The sequence below is a fragment of the Peromyscus maniculatus genome, chromosome 9 (genome assembly GCF_049852395.1).
Source record: "Peromyscus maniculatus bairdii isolate BWxNUB_F1_BW_parent chromosome 9, HU_Pman_BW_mat_3.1, whole genome shotgun sequence".
Taxonomy (NCBI): domain Eukaryota; kingdom Metazoa; phylum Chordata; class Mammalia; order Rodentia; family Cricetidae; genus Peromyscus; species Peromyscus maniculatus.
In genome coordinates, this window is record NC_134860.1 from 120015191 (window position 1) to 120033531 (window position 18341).

The 18341-nt window shown below is 47.4% G+C and overlaps 1 protein-coding gene across 1 annotated transcript; it reads right to left on the reverse strand.

The window, feature by feature from the left end:
* Window positions 1-1484: 1484 nt before the first annotated feature.
* On the reverse strand, window positions 1485-10230 carry Zic5 (Zic family zinc finger 5). The gene is made up of 2 exons (XM_076545605.1): window positions 8739-10230; window positions 1485-4628 (listed from the first exon to the last, which is right to left on the reverse strand). The coding sequence occupies exons 1-2, from the start codon at window positions 10165-10167 to the stop codon at window positions 4186-4188; spliced, it is 1872 nt and encodes a 623-aa protein (XP_076401720.1). The 5' UTR covers window positions 10168-10230; the 3' UTR covers window positions 1485-4185.
* Window positions 10231-18341: the final 8111 nt, after the last annotated feature.

Below are 18341 nucleotides of genomic sequence, written 5' to 3' on the forward strand. Positions count from 1 at the left end.
CAGGGCCAGCCAGGGCACTTGTGTGGCCCACCTCCAACTTAAGAGAATATAATTCCCACCCTGTAGCTCTTTCTAAGCACCTTAGACTTCCCTAGCATTCATTTTACTAAAGAACATTTCAACAGGAGAAATATATAAACGAGGGAAGAACCGTGTGTTTAAAGAGCCTCCTGGCCTGGAAAACAAAGGTGGCCGATTTAGTGTTTGCAAAGGCCACGTTTTTTGCAGAGGGAAGATGAAGTCTTTGATGATAGCCAACTTAGTGTCAATAAGTGGCTTTCTTTGAGACATATTCAGATGGGAACCTCTTGCTTGCCAATTGCCATAGAAATCTTAACACACCATGAAGACTGTCCAAGCGCCAAGCCTTCCGTTCTGGACTAAACTGCTTTGAAGTGGCTCGGGACGAGCAGTGGTCAATTTTAACTCTATAGACGGACAGAGGACGCTGGGAGTGGGGGACTGTGCGTCTTTAAAGCCGAAAATAAGAAGGGGAAACTTGTTTATCTATACCGGGCTCTGCTCACTGTCAGATAGCTTTTCTATTTCCCATGAATGATTCATGTCCTGGTGGCTCTGTGTCACTCTTCTTTTCACAAGAAACTTCATTAGAGAGCTGTGAGTTCCCCATTGACTGGAGCCCTCCTGGACGAGTGTTTTTCCCCTTCGTGTGCTGGCTATTGTCATCGGACTTAAAACAACTCTTGGCAACCTATTTCACCTTTACTACATTTAACAGACCTGACTTTATAAAAAGCCACTCTACCCTTTTGGAGAAATGCTTACTGATGTGACTACCAATTGTTTTTTAAATACTTGCCTTTGATCTGTTTTGTAGTAGTGAACACAACAAACAAGTAAACAGCCAGGCTTGCTAACATGCATTACCAAACATATCAATTTGAGCTGCTGGAATATTTTGTTGCCATGAAAGAATTGTTTAACACCTGCCCCAAAATGCTAAGCTTAAGTTACACCCTCCAAAATAAACTAGAATTGTAATTTGATCTTCCCCTCACCCTATGACCTGATGTGAGTTGATTTGGTACCCACTAGTCAATTTCATCCATAATTATAAATCATTCCCGAGCAGTTTTGCTGTCACCCACCTCATGTCCAAGTCTTACTGTCCTCTCACTTTATTTTATTTTCAAAATTACTTTTTCTTTTTTCTCCTTTTAGTGTGGAAGCAATGCACCAAAGAAGTGCTCAGCTTCACTTTTTCCAGTCACTAGGGCTCATTACTAATTTTAGTGGAAGGAACCAGCACTGAGATTTGTACAACTGTACTTGTAACCTGCATGGACTTGTTTTCATTCATTTCTTGGGATTTCTAGATCAGTAGTTCTCAGCCTGTGGGTTGTGACCCCTTTGGGGGCTGAACCACCCTTTCACAGGGGTTGCCAAGACCAACAGAAAACAGATATTTACAATACGATTCATAACAGTAACAAAACTACAGTCACTAAGTAGCAGCATAAAATAACTTTATGGTTGGGGGTCACCACAATGTGAGGAATTGTATTAAAGGGTCACATCATTAGGAAGGTTGAGAATCACTGCTCCAGACTAAACTGTAAGTAAGCCAAGCTCCCCCCTACCCTGTTCCCTTCAGAGTCTAAGAGATCAGGGAAGGGCAAAGCTAATGTTCACTACCATAGCAACTGTTCTGTTTTAAAAGAATGACAGAGATATGCCATGGGTAAAATGCAGCAATACATAGGAAGAATACCTTTATTACATTTGTCATTCCATCATCAGTCTCGCTTTCTCTCTAGTGGAGGTACACACTTTAAGGTTTTATTTTCGGTGCATCAGGAACCAATAAATCTGTGGCAGAGTTAACCTATGCATGGCAAAATACATAAAATACATATTCCTTTGTTTCATAATAAATAAACCTGTAACATGATAAAGAATAGTGCAAACTACCATTGAAAAAGTTGTATAAATAAAACAACTTGTACATCAGGAATATTTTGTCCTAACAAATTTACAGTACATAAGTTATCCCACCCAAGTTCATACGTTATCATTTCTATTTGAAAGGACCTTGAAAGTAAATAACAGGAAAAAAAAAATCAAATAAACTTTTAAAATGTAGAATTATTTTATATTCAAGTTGTAGGTCTTTCTCTTTGTAAAGGAGGGTCTGCATGTGTCCTATTTACTGTAACAATCTGAAGACAACATTGAAAGGTGTCCACATAACAGCACCATGCATTGTACTAGTATAACTAAACATTGTATAGTTTATATCTATAAACTATAATCTCATCAACACAAGGCAGAAAGACATGCAGGAAGAGTCTTGGGTTTTCACATTACCTTGTCCATTCAAGTAAGCTTAAAAATATATTTTATATTTTCCCACTTTTCTTTTCTTTTTTCTTAAATAAACCATGGATCATAAATGACAATCTTTCACCAGAATGTATAATATATTTCTTTGGTGTGCTTTGAACTCTTCCAGAAAAAAAAAAAAAAAAGATCTTCAAAAATAAATTAATTAAAAAACTGTACAAATAAAAGTATTCATAGACACTTATTAACAATGACAAGACTACATCAACCACTCACAGCACACAAAACAGATTTCTACAAATCCTGGGGCGGGGGGTGTCTTCAAGGTCTCTGAGGATAAATTAGTGCTCTTTAGTATATGTATGATGTTTCTGCTGGACTACAGTTTGCACAGGAGATGTGTTGTACCAACTGAACATAAACTGACCAAGAGTTATTGTCCTAGGTCCTTGACCTTTTGTGTCCTGGCTTGACAGCCCTGGCAAAGGTCACACATTCATCAGTGTTTGGTGGTAGCAACTCCTCCTCTTGTAATGTAAATCATATACTTCATACTGTCATTTTCAAATGGAAGAGGACTCAGTGCTCATGGCGCAGGTGAAAGAAATGCATTAAAAATAACTTTTAAAAAAGGTTGGCACAGTAGTATAAAAAGGAGTTGGCCTGTTTTTTTTTAAAAAAAAAAAAAAGCTTTAAAAAATAGGCAGTATGCCACCATAACACCTCCTCAGCCTTTACTGTGCATGCTGGCACCCCAAAAAACTCATGGTCAAAACATAACTCATGACTCCTTATTACCCAACCAGTTAGGATGCAGCAAGAGGAAGCAGCATCTAAAATTCCCAGTTTAAAAACAAAAGGGCAGCACAACCCAGCAGAGGGAAAAGAAAGCACTTGAACTACACTAGTTTACAAAAGATCACAGTTTCCCAGCTGTCTGTCTTAGCAGCTCTTCTGTCTGAACAATCACAGTAGCATGATACAGGGGGATACAGCACGGTGGCTGCACTTCGCTTATTTATTTATTTTTGCTTCATTTTTTTTAAAATCACACAAGGAAAGATACTGAAGGAACAATCCTGTATAAAAATATCATGTTACGGTGAGATTGGTAATAAAAGCATAGGAATTAAAATGATAAATATCAGAAATTAAGGTTTTGTTTGTTTGTTTGTTTTATACAAAGACTTTTGGATACAGGCACAGTCCAGGATCTGCTGTCAATGCAGCAAGCGTGTGTTTTACAATCAAGAGGCCTTTGCAGAATTAGGTCTCTATAAGAAGGCTCAAAAGCAGCCCTCATTATGGTGCCAAAGGCATCTGAGAGGCACTCCGGGACATGAAGAGGGCCTGGTTGATATGTTAAGGTCTGACTTAATGTTCTTTTTTCTCCCATTTACTAGATATACTCACACACACACACACACACACACACACACACACACACACACACACTGTATTGGCAGTGTACATCTCAATTTCTCTACTAATTTTCCTCTATGGACTCTGCCTCCAGGCCTGTCTCACTGCAATGGACAAGTCCAGCTTGGTTGCTTTTTATTTGTTTGCTTTTTCCTTCTTTTTCTTCAGTGTTAAGAGATTGAACCCAGGGCCTCATGCATGATAGGCAATCGCTCTACCACTGAGCTGTATCTCCAGTCCTGTTTTTTTTGTTTGTTTGTTTTTTGTTTTTTTACGAGAAAGAGAAAAAAAAACCCCAAATATCTTAATTAAATTAATTAAATGTATAAACACCATAGGGTTTCATACTGAATAAATAGGGCTAATTAGACCCGGTGGCAAGTCTGAGTCACCAGTTTGTCTCAGGTTAGGCTATGGTCCAAGGACTCCCACTTACTATCTTACTTATTAATAACCATTCTAATGTATCGTCCGCACAACTTCAGGGTTCCCATACATTTCCTCATCTTCAGACTCAGAGGTGGTTCCATTGCTGGAAGGTGTGTGGAGGTGGCTGGGGGCCCCACTGGCCTGGCAAACGTACCACTCATTGAGGTTGGCCACCTGAGGGGACAGAGTGCTGGATCGACTCCTTGCTGGGTCCAGCACAGGGGACAAAGTGTCACCCACCGGAGTCCCCACTGATGAGTAACCAAGGGCTCCTGGAGAAGGTGGGGGGGACTTGCAGTGAATCTTCATGTGCTTCCTCAGAGAGCTTGGGTGAGTATAGGATTTATCACAGCCTCGAATCTTACAGTAGTAGGGCTTGTCGCTGGTATGGACATGGGAGTGTTTCTTTCGATCACTGCTATTGGCAAACTTCCTGTCACAGCCATCAAATTCACATTTGAAAGGCTTTTCCCCTGTAACAAAACACAGGAAAAGTTAACAATGGCTTCCCAGAGACCTCTCATTTGAAGAAATCTTAGAATAGAACCAGGGGTGCATTCCTGTCCCCACCACCAAGAGCAACTCCCAGCTTTATTCCTAACTGCAGTATTCCAGGCATGCAAGGGAGGAGACACTACAAGCCTGGCCTCTGTCCACTGGCCTGGAGGCTTTGCTTGGACCTGGGTTGTGAGGGACCAGATGTTGGCTCCTATAGCACCAGAGGTGTCAGAGTGAAATCTAAGTAAAGTCCAGGATGTGCCTCTAAAGGCCACTAAGGGCCTCCATGCTACCCCCCCCCACATCCACACCCCTCCCAACACACACACTCCCTTAGGGTCTGAACACAGAAGAATGCAAGTGTAAGATTCCCCTGTTAAGATAAACACCGATGAAACCATATTTCCAAAACAATGGGTAGAATGAAAAAGAAAAACAAACATGAACATATATACTAATTTACAGTAGCTTGGGGGCACAGCAAGATGACAATGGCATGTTATTGAGACTCTCCCTAGATTTCACTGGTGGGAAAAGAAGGAGAAAAACTGAACATGCCTGTGAAACACATAATCTTATCCCAAGATTTTACAAAGCTGGTCGGGCAGAGGTCAGGCCATTGGCTTCTGCATTCCACCAACTACCCCTGTAACTCCAAGGTGTAAGAGGAGCCGAGTCCAGTCAACACTGCAGCCTCAGCAGACCTGCCTCATCCTGACAGCGTTCGTCACTCCTAATAACCAAAACCAATTTTTTTAAAGTCCTTTGGCCTGTCACTTCTTCTAATTTATCCATCAGCACCAAGAACACAACTTCTTAAACACAATGCCGCACGTCCAGGAAGTGAGACTGCTTAGTTAGCTGTAACTAGGGAGACTTAGCCAAATTACTTCGGTGTTTATAAACAAGAGAAGATGACAACAGGTTAGAGTACAACTGAGTTTCCCTCTGACATCACTATCTATGAGCTTGATGTATTCAGGCCCAAAACTGAATAAGTCATCTCAAAGTACTGTTTTTTATACTAATTTTTTTTCAATTAAGAGGATTAAAATAACAAAAACAAAAAAACAAAACAAAAAACAAACCAGCAGCTACTCTGACACAGAACATAGAGCAATGTTCTTTGTTTTAGATAGTATATTTCAAAAAGCATAACAGTAGATAAATTTCTGTGGTTAATTATCTTATTTTCTCCCTACAAATATTTCAATGAGGTCTTTTTGTCTTTCATATTTCATCAATGGTAACTGCTCCAATGCCAGAGTATAACACAGCTGAAAATATTTAGATACCTAAAATATAACTTTCCATAACTGGAAATACTGTTTAAAAATGAAATTAGTTATTCTTGAAATGTGTCTTCTACATTAATCTACCAGTAGAAGGGATACACAGCTCACATTGATAACCACCACCTTTAAAGTTCTCTACAGATGGGATGGAACAAAACAAAATTAATGCCTTCCTCCAGAACACGGATTTGTCAGGACTTTTGTGTTACACTGTAAGACAAGGTAAGCCTCATTTAACACAGCATCCTTTAAGTGCATATTATGTGCTATATATTTATATACATGCACTATATATAATATAATCAGCCCTTCAATATGGAGGCTTAAATGGTTTTATGCATTCTAAGCAAATGCACTACATTTCAAAATTCTCATTTTTCTGAGCAGCCTACATCTCTTAGATTGGGAAAAGCAAGTGTTTTGAATATTGCCGGTTCCTCCATGACCCTGGAAAGAGCTGCAGGACTCAGTGAAGGAGACACGGGGTGGGAATCAAGGAAGAAGTTAGGGAATAAAGGCCAGGAAAAGAGGAAGAAAAAGAAGCTAGATATAATTGAACAGCCCATGTTGTTTAGGGGCCTAGAAAGTCCTAACCAGAAGGGCTGGGAGACCCCAGTGTTTCTGTTACAGACACTGACAGAGGGGTCATGTCAAAATTGAACTATGCAGAGTTTTGGAGACTTGGTGCTTGTAGCAAAGAGCCGTGTGGATATTGCCTAGATCTTGCCAACTCCCTCTAGACACCGGCCAGACACGGGTTATAAACGCAGCTGAGGGCACGTGGGTCAGGAAACAGGCCTTCGGGAGTGGCCTGGGGATTAGTACTTTGATCCATCTGTTCTGGGATCCCAGATAACCCCACAAGGGAAGGCAGTGTGTCACCGAGGAAAGGAAGCAGAGATGTTCTATCTCTCCATACAATGCCCAATGGCCGAGAAAGCCCTGGGACAGCCAAACACTAGCTATGAACTGAATCCTGTGGTACCAGCATCCATCCCTCTCGAGGGGCGCCCCACAAGCTCCAGCAAGGGTCCAGGCAGCCGCTGGGAGTGAGAACAAGAAATGTAACCATCCCCATTACGTGGAACCAGAAAGAAAATCCCGCCGCGGGTCCCCTCCACCACTTGCTGCCTCGGGTAGGGTCAGAGGGTAGCCTATCCTGGGGGAACCCAAAAGCCATGATGCGAGTCTGTCAGTTTCTCCTTGGTCAGCTGCCAGCAGCCTCCAGGGTAAGGTCCACTGGCTTCCCGAGGCCTGGGAAAATGGAGAGGGCCTAAAGCCTCCTGCACAGCATTTTGAAGTTCCCTTTAGCCCTGGCTGCGTGGGGGAAGTGTTGAGCACGCAGCTGCCTTAGCTAGCCTGGTTGTTTTTATGAGAGTCTCGTGGGAAGTTTCCGTTTGGAAAAGTCATTAAGGAGAATTGATTCCAGTTACAGAAAGGGAAGAAGAAGAAAAAAAAAAGAGGCCTCGAGGGAAAACGTACTTCTAGCCGGTCCTGTCCTTGTGCGGGTCCTGTGAGTCACAGGGAGGCCTGCAAGGTGTAGGGCCACAAGCACAAGGCCTGGGGCTGCAAACCAGGATGCTCTTAAAAAGTCCTCAAGGCCTCAGGGCCTCGGCCCTACATAAGGACCCATGTTTGGCGCTGCCTCTAGGTCTCTGATGCGCAGATAAATCAGTCAAGTGATTACTGAATGTAAACTCAGGTTACCTAAGTGTCCTCGGAGGAGTAATATTGCCTATCATATAAATCTCGACTACACCCGCGCTCCACAGCTTTAGCCTGGCCCGACTGTGCATTCTACAGGGACACTGGACCCATCCCTCTACAGCCCCATGCCTCACCAGAGCCACCACGTTGGGGTACAATGGGAGGGGGGATGCTCATGGAGTTGAGAGTTTCCCCCCAAGTTCCGCAGAAGGGTAGGCCTTGCCGACCCAGGAAACCACCCTCACCGGGACTAGAACCTTCTTTAAAAGGACAAACCCCAACACACTCTAGGTAGGGCCGGTGGAATGTGAGTGAGTGGGTGCGTGAGGTTATGTAAATGAAGTGTTGAGTGAGGTGTATGTGCAGGGGAAGTCGTGGTGTCAGGAGTGGGTGCACGAGGTCAGGAACATGTGAACTAGTGTGAGATGCGCGCCCGTGAAAAGCGTGTGAAGAGAGTTCCTGTGAATAGCTGGAAGCCTCCTGAGGTTCCAGGGTTGAGGTTCCTCAACCGGCCCCGGAGGCACCGGGACCCCTCTTGCCGGGTGAGGCCGCACTGATCAGCCAGCCCCCAAACTGCAGCAAGTCCCACGCGCCCCTCCCACGCCGTATCTCGGCAACGCAGCGGTCGCTCGAGGCCTGCGTCCCGTGGGGAAGGAAGGTGCCACCGGGCGACCCCAGCCAGAGGTCCCTTCCCCATGGGCCTCCGGACCTCCCGAGGCCGGGCGCGTGGGGGCTGCCGACCGTCCTGGGCGCCTTCCTGCTGCTGCTGCTGCTCCCGGGCGGCGGCGGAGGCGGCGGCGGCGGCTGGAGCGCTTTGCCGGTCCCGGCGGAGGGGCTGCGGGCGCGCTGGAGACTCCGCCAAGAGGGAGGCCAGCGCGGGGCCTGTGTGTGCTATCGAATTACTTATTCATAGAAAAAAAAAGGGGGGGGAGGAGAGAAAAAAAAGAAGTCACATGTCCGGGTTATACGTATGCGGAGAAGCAGCAGAAGGAGGGAAAAATGAAAGCAAGCAGAAGGCGAAGCAGCGGCGAGGAGGCGGCGCAGGCGGTGGCGGCGGCGGCGCGGCCGGGGACAGACACCCACCTGTATGAGTGCGCTTGTGGATCTTGAGGTTCTCGGAGCGCGCGAAGACCTTGCCGCAGCCCGGGAACGGGCAGGGGAAGGGCTTCTCGCCGGTGTGCACGCGGATGTGGTTGATGAGTTTGTACTTGGCCTTGAAGGGCTTGCCCTCGCGCGGACAGTCCTCCCAGAAGCAGACGTGGCTGCTCTGCTCCGGGCCTCCCACGTGCTCCACCGTGACGTGGTTCACCAGCTCGTGCATGGTGCCGAAAGTTTTGGAGCAGGGCTTGGCGCTGCTGGCCGCGAGCGGCGGCGGCGGCGGCCCGGCCAGCTCCTCCGGGTCCAGCCACTTGCAGATGAGCTCCCGCTTGATTGGCTGCCGCATGTAGCGCAGGAAGGCCCCGGCCGCCCCCGGGAGGTGGGGGTGGTGCGGGTGCGGCGCGGGCGCCGGCGGCGGCGCCGGGGGCGGCGCGTGGTGCTGCAGGTGGGGCCCCGGCCCCGCGGCCGCCGCGGCCGCCGCCGCCGCAGCCAGGTTCAGGTTTAAGTTCACGGCTCCGTAGCCGTGCAAGGCGGCGGCCGCGGCGGCCGCCACCGCCCCGTAGTGCGCGTCCCCTGAGCGCGGAGCGAAGGGTGGCTCCGCGCGGCCGTACAGCTCGGCCGCAGCCGCCGCGGCGGCCGCCAGCCCCAAGCGCATCTGGCCGTTGAGCGGGTGGCCGCCGGGAGCCCCCGGAGAGTCGTGCAGCGCGGGAAAGAGCGCGGGGCCGCCACCGTCCCGGCCCGCGTAGGTGCCGCTGGCCGAGATGAACATCCCGGCCGGGTGGGGAGGCGGGGTCGGGTGCTGGGGGGAGCTGCTGCCGGACCGCTGCTCCCCTCCGAGCGGGGCCCCGTGCATGGCCGCCGCGGGGGCCGTGGCGGAAAGGTCCCTCCGGAGGACGAAGTCCCTGCTGTGGCCTTTGCCGCTGCTGCCGCCGCCGCCACTGTTGGTGGCGGTGTAGCCCGAGAGGGCAGAAGGAGGAGGCGGGGGAGGGGGAGAGGGGGACTGGGAGGGAGGAAGAGGAGGGGCTGGAGGCGGGGGCGCCGAGGCTTGCGCGCCACCGCTGCCCCCGCCGTCGGGGTGGGTGCGGGCGCCCGGTTGCGCCTCTGAGGCGGCGGAGCGGGCAGCGGGCGCGGGAGCCTGGGGCTGTCCCTGGAGCGCCTGAGCGGGAGGGCTGGGGCCATGCCCACTGGCCTGGGCCATGTGCTCGGGTCCGAGCGCAGTGCTGGCCGCGCCGGGGTCAGTGTCTGGGTCCCGCGGGTGGAGATGCGCGGCGGCGGCGCGGAGTTGGGAGTGGGCGGGCGGGCCGGCCAGCACCGGGAAGCCTGTCATATTCTGAAGCTGTTGGGCCTGAGCCGTTGCCAAATCCGCTAATCTCAGCGCTGGCGGGTTCCTCTTGCTCAAAGGGGGCTCCATCATAACTATACAATCAGGCCCATAGACCCTCGCCGGGGGCACTTTTCCCCCTCTCTGCCCGCCTTCAAAAACATGTATATATTAGGCGCTCTTTAACTTCTTGTGTCTTGGCCTCCTAACTGCTTATTCTTGTCCCCTTTCTATCCTCCAGCGATTGGCAGAGTGAACACCACATTTGAGCTGCACAGTGGGACCGAGTTTTTGGAAATGGCACGGGTGGGATTGGAGGGAGCCGTGTGATTGGCAGCTGCCTCGGCTGCGCGATTGGCTCCGGTTCAGGCTCTGGGCTCAGCGGGAAACCGCCCCCGTGCTCGAGACCGCCTGCGTTTTCACTTCGCGCCCCCTCCTCCCCAGGAGCTCTGCATGCCGGTTTGCCCCCGGATGCCCAAGTTCCACTTGCAGAAAGTTTTGTGCGTGGCCTGCGCACTCAGCTCCCCGCGAACGTTCGTTCGTTCAACGCGCCTGGTGTGGAGAGTCGGCCAGCTCTCCACCAGAGTGCACCCAGTTGCGAGGGGTCAAGCGACGGGGTGGGGGTGGGGAAGAAAACAAGGAGGTTAGTACCCGAACACTTTCTACCTTCTCTCTTGGATAATCCCTGACTGCTCTCTGGACCAAGTGACCGTCCTGCCATGGTATCTGTAGCGATGCCAGAAACTTCTTATATGGACCTCGACTTCCCTTGGGCCCACGTGGGGTGTAGACTGGAGGCAGAATGAGGACGGTTATTAAACGTTATTGGTTGCAAAACAATTTGATGGAGCTTGGCAAAATACCAAAGTCAAAATAATATCTAATAAATCCCCAAAGGAACAGTCTTGCTTAGACCATGGGTTGCCATTCAACATAGTTCAAAGGAATGGGCTCAAGACGAAATCTCACTGCTCATGGGTTCTAGATCTGCTACTTCCAATTAGATCTCCTGAGGGGCGGGGAGGTGGGAATGTGGAGGGAGGGCCAAGCTAACTTTTGCCTCTCAGAGATACAGTGGCAGAGAAGGCCAAATAGCGTCACTCGTAAGTGAAGCCGTTAAATAAGAGACGTCCTTTAAGTGAATGTCTCCTTCCTGCCCAGAAGGCACTCCTCATATGTGCCTCAGTTTCTCCGGAAGGACCACAAGTTGGAATACACCAAATAAATGTTTTAAAATCAGTAAGTATCTTGCCTATTTGTTTATTAATAGAATAAGCTTCCTCCTTCTTAAACTGAAATGCCATGCTTGAAAATCAAAAATCCTAGGATCCCACGCCCTGGGTTCTAGCGAATGCTATCCCTTTTGCATCCATTTGCTACCAAACCAGTTTTAAAAATAGAAGTATTATCTTGGCGGAAGTATCTCTGCATCATGGCGGGGCCGTGGGAGAAATGTGAGACCCCCCTCTTAAATAGGAGTTTCAGTCGCCCAAAGTGTCATTTGTTTTTTATTTTAATAAAATATTCTTAATTTTGTGATGTTCTAAAATGCTCAAACTCGAGCAAAACTATTTTGATCCCTTCAATAAAATCATCTATAAAGTAGTAATAACGAGTCGAATATGATTGCCCCCCCCACACATCCGGAAGTGAAGAGTGGGGTGGGTGGGAGGTAGCGGGGCAGGAAAGCAATAAACCATGTTCAAGCTTAATTCGTTTGCAGTTTGAGGAAAGATCAACCCCCCAAAGCTGTCATCAGATCATAGCCCTCAAAATAAATATTATTTCAAAAGAGTTGATTTGCTAGCGCCATTGATATCGGTGTGAACCATGCTTCAGGAGCTTCCCTGTGAACCTGGGGAATGGCATTTCTCTTATAAAGCTGACAAGCAAGCCATCACATTCTAAATGCCTTTTTCTGTTAGGTTAAATGAAGTTTAAATCTAGGGAAAATGCAAAGAACATGAGCAGAAACACACCACACACACACACACACACACACACACACACACACACACACACACACACACACACAGTGGCAGTAATCAAATCCACATCTGTATTTGGGGAGGAGAATTTTTTGATGACTTGTTTCAGAGACTTAAATATCCTGAGCCAGCCATGGAAAGGCTGGTGGAGAACGGTGCCATCTGTATAGATGGTGTATAAAGGAAGCGTCACATTGGGAATCACCACCACTGTCTTCATTTTCTCCAAGGACATTTCAAATGACTTTCCTTTATTTCAACCTCTTGGCAATGAATGTCCATACTGGCAGTAAAGACAGCTTGGAGTCGTTCCTGCAGGTTATCAGCAAAACAAACTAAACCCAAAAAGTGAATAAAGAAAATAAGTACAACCTAGTTTATAATATAGACCTTTGAGCAATTTTATTGTACAATAAAGTAGGTACCTCCACCCCTTTCAAAATGGCTTTTCGTCAAAATTATAACCGCTTTGTTTCATTGAATTGCTGAGACTTAATGGTGTAATGAATGGAGGCATGAAGGAAAGGCTATAAAAATGTGGATAATGCTTCAGCAGAGCCGTGTGGAATCTGAAACCCGCCTCCTTGTACAAGTCTTGTTAAACACAGCATGATATGTATCTGTCATCGATTTAATATGTCTTAATTCAAATATAGCTCCCTGATCAATTTCTTTTTATGGGAGACCTAAAAAGAAAGAAAGAAAGAGAGAGAAAGAAAGAAAGGGAGAGAGGGAGGAGAGAGGGAGGAAGGGAGGGAGGAAGGAAGGAAGGAAGGAAGGAAGGAAGGAAGGAAGGAAGGAAGGAAGGAAGGAAGGAAGGGTAAAGAAAACACTTTCTTTGGAAATAACAGATATTTGGGTGGTGACTGGAAAGGGAATATTTTAAAGTGAGTTTAATGAATATTCAAATTTATGACCCAACCCAGACCCTAAAAAGATAATTGACTCAGGTAAATCGATTTGAGATGCTAATTCTTGAAAGAAAGGGCTGGAGAGCAAAATTTCAATCAACACCAACAAGGCGCCAATAAACCGCCTGCCAATTAAACCTGAGAATAGGCCCAGCTACTTGGTCATCAGGAAGGCTCGCTGTGGATTTCCGGGATTGCCTTGCTTTATAAAAGGGCTTTTTATTTTGTAGACGCGCTTTTTGTTATTGTGATGACCTGCCTGACCCCAGGTGCTCTGTTTCTTTTTCAAGCTGTTTGGGAGCCAACCCCAAACCCCCTTAAATCCCAACTTTCTAAGGACGCGATAACTATGTTACAGTTCCTAAATAAACAATTTCCAGAGTGTTGAAGAGAATAATGTACTGATTTCCAAAGCAGGGAGTAATAGATGTGTCCATGCTAATTCCTTCCTTTCCTGTGGACTGTTCTCTTATTCTGATGGTGGAAGTGGTCTTCAGGGCCACTTCCCAAAACTCAAGCCCTGATCTACACTTTCTGCTGCAGAGGTCCTTGTATGAAGGCAGAGATACAGCATGCTTTGGAAATACCGGCGCTGGAGGCAACCCGGGCTTTGGCAGCCGTAAATTTACAGACCTCGCGTTTGCTCCAGTAACCCTAACCTCTTTCTAGCCCCCCAAACAAAGACACGGGGAGCTGGAAAGCGCAGACAACTCCCAGCTGGCCGGAACCCGACGGCCACGCTGCGGCTTAGCTGCCTAAAGGCCACAGAACTTGGCGCCTGGGGATGTTGCAGGCAGGCTTCCCGCTGTCGGGAGGGAGGGCTGCGTCTCCCAGCTCCAGGTGCCCTCCGTGCCTCACTTAACACAGTCAAGTTTCCTACGATGGGTGTGGGCAATTAATAAACTCTAAGGGAAGTGAATTGGACATTTCCTGGCTTTTGAGTCTTTGTTTGATTGTTTCTCCAGGCGGGCGGGCGTGGGGGGGACTTGGGGAACGGTAGGGTGGACAAGAAAGGAACTGGGGAGACCCACCGAGATGCCTTTTTATTGCCCCTGCAATTGCTTTACGACTAGCCAGTCCCGCGTGGTTTCTGAGAGGCGGCCTCCTTGCGGAAGGGCTAGGTGCGGAGCGGATTTGCAGTCCAGGGCCTTAGGGACTGAGCCAGAGGCGGGTTCAAGGGCGAACGGGCACACAGGACTCCTGGAGAAGGACGGTTGAACCTGGGCGAGGATGGCCAAGGGGTGCTCAACTCATGCAGGGTGGCAATTGCTAGCAGGCACGAGGATTGTGGTGATAGTTCACCCAGAGTTTTCTACAAGCCGGAGCCAGAAAGGCAAGCGGACCAGTAAATCTTCATTTTAGCGGAGCTCTATCAGGGCTGGGAGAGACGGCGACTGTGGGTGAAAAGGCATTTCCCAAATCAGGTTCACTAGGCTTCCAAGTCAGCAAGGTCTAAAGTCGACTCTCCTGGCCACTCGGACAGGGACCAGATTCTCCACTCTTGCGTCCTCACCGCTCCTCACCGCTCGAGATTAGTCTGGCATGGGAGCTACGGCTGGTCTCAGACACCTTGGTGCTCAAACCGTCCTGTGGCAATTCGCAGCCCTCTGAGTGTCTCTTTGGGGATTGCACTTTCCCGCCCTTCTGAACTCATGCGGAATCTCTAGGCTCCACCGACACGTGTGGTGCCAGGGGTAGCCAAAAACCGTGCTTTATTCTAAGGTTTACGATTCCTGTCACACATTCGAGGGCATGATGGAGATGGGAAGACAAAAGTCACGACTGTGTCTAGATTGGGTGGGGTGGGCGGTGTTTTGTCCGAATCCTTTGGATAGTGAAGAACTGGCCCCATCCTGTAACCACTTGACCTTCGCATTGACAAGCTGTTGGGGGAAAAATGATCAACTTACTTCTACAATTCCAAAGATAAGTTATGTGAAATCTGCCTGTGGTCACATATTCCCATTTGCTTCAAAATTATTTTTACAGTCAGAAATAGAGGTTGTTTGAGAAAGGCCTTTGACCACTAGGGTTGAAGATTTCTTGAGAAACACACTGCTTTATCCTAAAATATGCTCAGAAGGTCCAAGTGAGAACCACAAAATGTTTTATATTGCCAAGGTTCACACAAAAACCTAATTTTTATTTTTTAGGACTGAAATGGACTTTTCTTCATCTCTCAAACTTTACTATCTTGGAAGTCAGATAAAGATGCAACCAGAAACCTTAATGTATTTATTTATTTATTTCAAAATTGGGGTGTTGTTCTTCTACTAAACACCCCTTCAGGATCTACACTTCAATATTTGAAGAAGCTGTTGAGATAAATCAAATAGTGACATGTTGATGGTTTTACTTGTGTAAGCAATATGGTTGACATATGGCATTGTTATTTATGAATGACAGCATAAATTGTATTACAAAGTCTACTGCAATAATACTGCACTTTATTGGAAAGCTGCTGCCTTGTCCTGTTCAGCCTCGGGATTGCCCGGGAGCCCAAAGGATAACAACCTTTGAAATAATTAAATATGCTCCTGTAAGCTACAGCCTCCTCCTTTTTTTTTCCTGTTTATTTTTGTTTTGTCTTCCAGTATTGAAAACACTCCTATCAAAAAGAGAAGATGAGACAAGGACAATCAGTTCTCTTCTTATTCCAAAACCACAATCACTGTCACCCAGTTGTGGGGGCTGGGTGGCTGATGGCCTCTTCACCCCCATTCTGAGAAGTACAAACTAAACTACTGGTGGGCACATATTTTATACTGAGATTTTTTTTAATTATCTCAACTACAGAGTTAACTATGAAGAGAAAAAAGTGAAGCCATGGGAAAGCTTTGTCTTATGGGATCTTCACTCACACCCTCCTTCTTAATGTTATTTAACAGTTAAAGCTTTGGCTGGGCTTTTCACAACTTCCTCTTCTTTTGCATTATACCTTTCTAAAATCCTGACAAAAGACTTTTGTTCTAGGTGGGTTTTACAGAGGGGCTCCTCAGAGCACACATGTGGTCTTTCATGGGTCAGGGGTCACCCAACTTAGGAGTAGCTGAGAAAGCAGAATCAAAAATGACCTTCAACTTAATATCCTGTTGATGAATTGTTGAATTTTAACCCTGTGGTATAGATGGTGGTACTAGAACCTTGTAAAAAAGGAAATTATTATTATTAATACTAATATTATTTTGGTCTAAGATTTAAAGACAATGTATTCCATACTTTTCCTCACAACTCTTTTTTTTTTTTTTTTTTTTTAGAAAAAGAAATCAAAATTTATATGTTACTGGGGCCAAGAGTTTGTTTGTGTTTGGCTTCTCCTGCCTCATAATATATACCTATATGTGTGAGAACACAGTGGGTGAAAACACAATGTATTTATTCTTCTTTGTGTGCACATGATGCTACAAGAGGTCTCAGTAGACACCATTCAGAGGCCCGCAGACCAAAAGGAGTTGCTGGATGCTAGGATGCTTGTGGGATTTGCTTCCCTCCATACCCTATTTTTATTTTGTAAACACACCACAAATTTTTGATCAAGCCTTGATTCTCTCCACTTGCTGGAAAATGTACCCTTGCTAGGAGCCCAGGGCCGGATATCCTCCTCAGCCACAAGCTGAGGTTTTGCCCTGCACAGGTTTTGCTCTGTTTGGAAAGAACAGTTTGTAGGAACTAAAAAGAACAAACACGCTTGCTGCCGGTTTGGGAAGTTTGACATCACTGCAGACCAGCCCTTCTAGAAACCCGCTGAAAAAATGAATTAATTCACGGTGTCTCCCCTCCCTCCCTCCCTCCTTTCCTTCCCTCCCTCCCTCCCTCCTTCCTCCCTTCCTCCCTCCCTCCCTCTCTCCCTTCCTTCCTTCCTTCCTTCCTTCCTTCCTTCCTTCCTTCCTTCCTTCCTTCCTTCCTTCCTCAAAGGAATCCACGTCTACTTTTGAGCAACAATCCAGAAGGCCATTACACACACACACACACACACACACACACACACACACACACACACACACACACACACACACACACACACCCTTGTTCTTTCCCTCCCGCTCTTCCCTCTCCTTCCTTCAAAAAAAAAAAAAAAAAATCTCAAGAAGGAAAAGGTTGTTTTTTTTTTTTTTTTTTTTTTTTTTTTCGGTTTGCGGAGAAATAAAATACTTCTGAGAGGGGATGGAGACGTGACTTTGAACTTGGCTCAGCTCCTCTGTTTCCTGCAGTGAGAGGAGAACTGGAGCTGGGAAAGAATAGCCAGGAGGGCTCAGCCCGCGAGCTCTCCGGCGGGAATTAAGGCGTCTGCCCTACCGCTCGGCCCTGGAATCCAGCGCGAGCAAGCGCCCAGCCGCGCCGTCCTGAAATGCGGGCGCAGCAAAGGAGAAATCAAAGCGAAAGGAGAGAATAGGTCAAAAAGAAGAGGGAGGGAAGGGTGGGGAGGGGTGAGAAAGTGGGGGAGAACGAAAACCTGCGGCTGTGGGGCTCGGAAGAGGGGAATAAGGCCTTTGGATGGGTAAGGCTGTTATTCTCACAACCAATCTTAGGTTCAAAAAATGGGAGGGTGGTATTTTTAGAGCAAACTGTTATATGCACTTTTCAGTACAAATTGATAAATAAGGTAAGCAAATGTGAAAGATTAAAAAGGGCAGGTTTTTTTTTTAATAAGAAAAAAAAAGTCTTTCTGCTTAGATGGTCTCCCTCCCTTCCCCTTCCCCTCCCCCTCCTCCCCCCTGCAGTCTAGCAGGACAGTTTGGCATCTGCCCTTTGAGAGATGAGGTAGGGGTATGGTGTGGAAAGAGGACTATTTCCTCCCTCCAGCTTCCAGGAAAGCTCATGATTTCAGACAAGATGCCTCCTTCTCCTGGTCGTCCCTCCCCTCCCCCTTGGCAGGGAAGCGGGAACACTGAGGGAGCGAAGGGAGCCTTTATAGAAGCGGCTGCGGCCGGCTTCAACAGTTGAGCCAGACCCCCTTAAGGGATGAGAATCTGCCTGAGCAGGCAGGAGATCCCAATTCACTGCAACAATTCTGAACAAGAGTATCCCACCAGCGTTTTTGGTGATTTCACTTCAGTATAAAATTTCAAAGTGTGTGCTTATTCTCTGGCCCGAATTTTATCTCAGTTCCCAGAGATTTATAAATAAAAGTAGTTCTCAGGCCTGCCAAAGGCGAAGGAAGACTCTGGCCACAGGCTGTCCTTCCCCAGACTCTGTGCCCGCAATTCCCTCTCCCGTTACCACTTGAGTGCGATCCGAGGGCCGTGGGATGTCCTTAGTGGTCAGCCAGCCTGGGGTCGAGGGCGGCGCTTGGGTGAAGAATGAGTGACATTTACCGTAAAGAAGGTTTAAGCCCCACAGTTTATTTTTCCGAGGCCCTGAGCCTGAT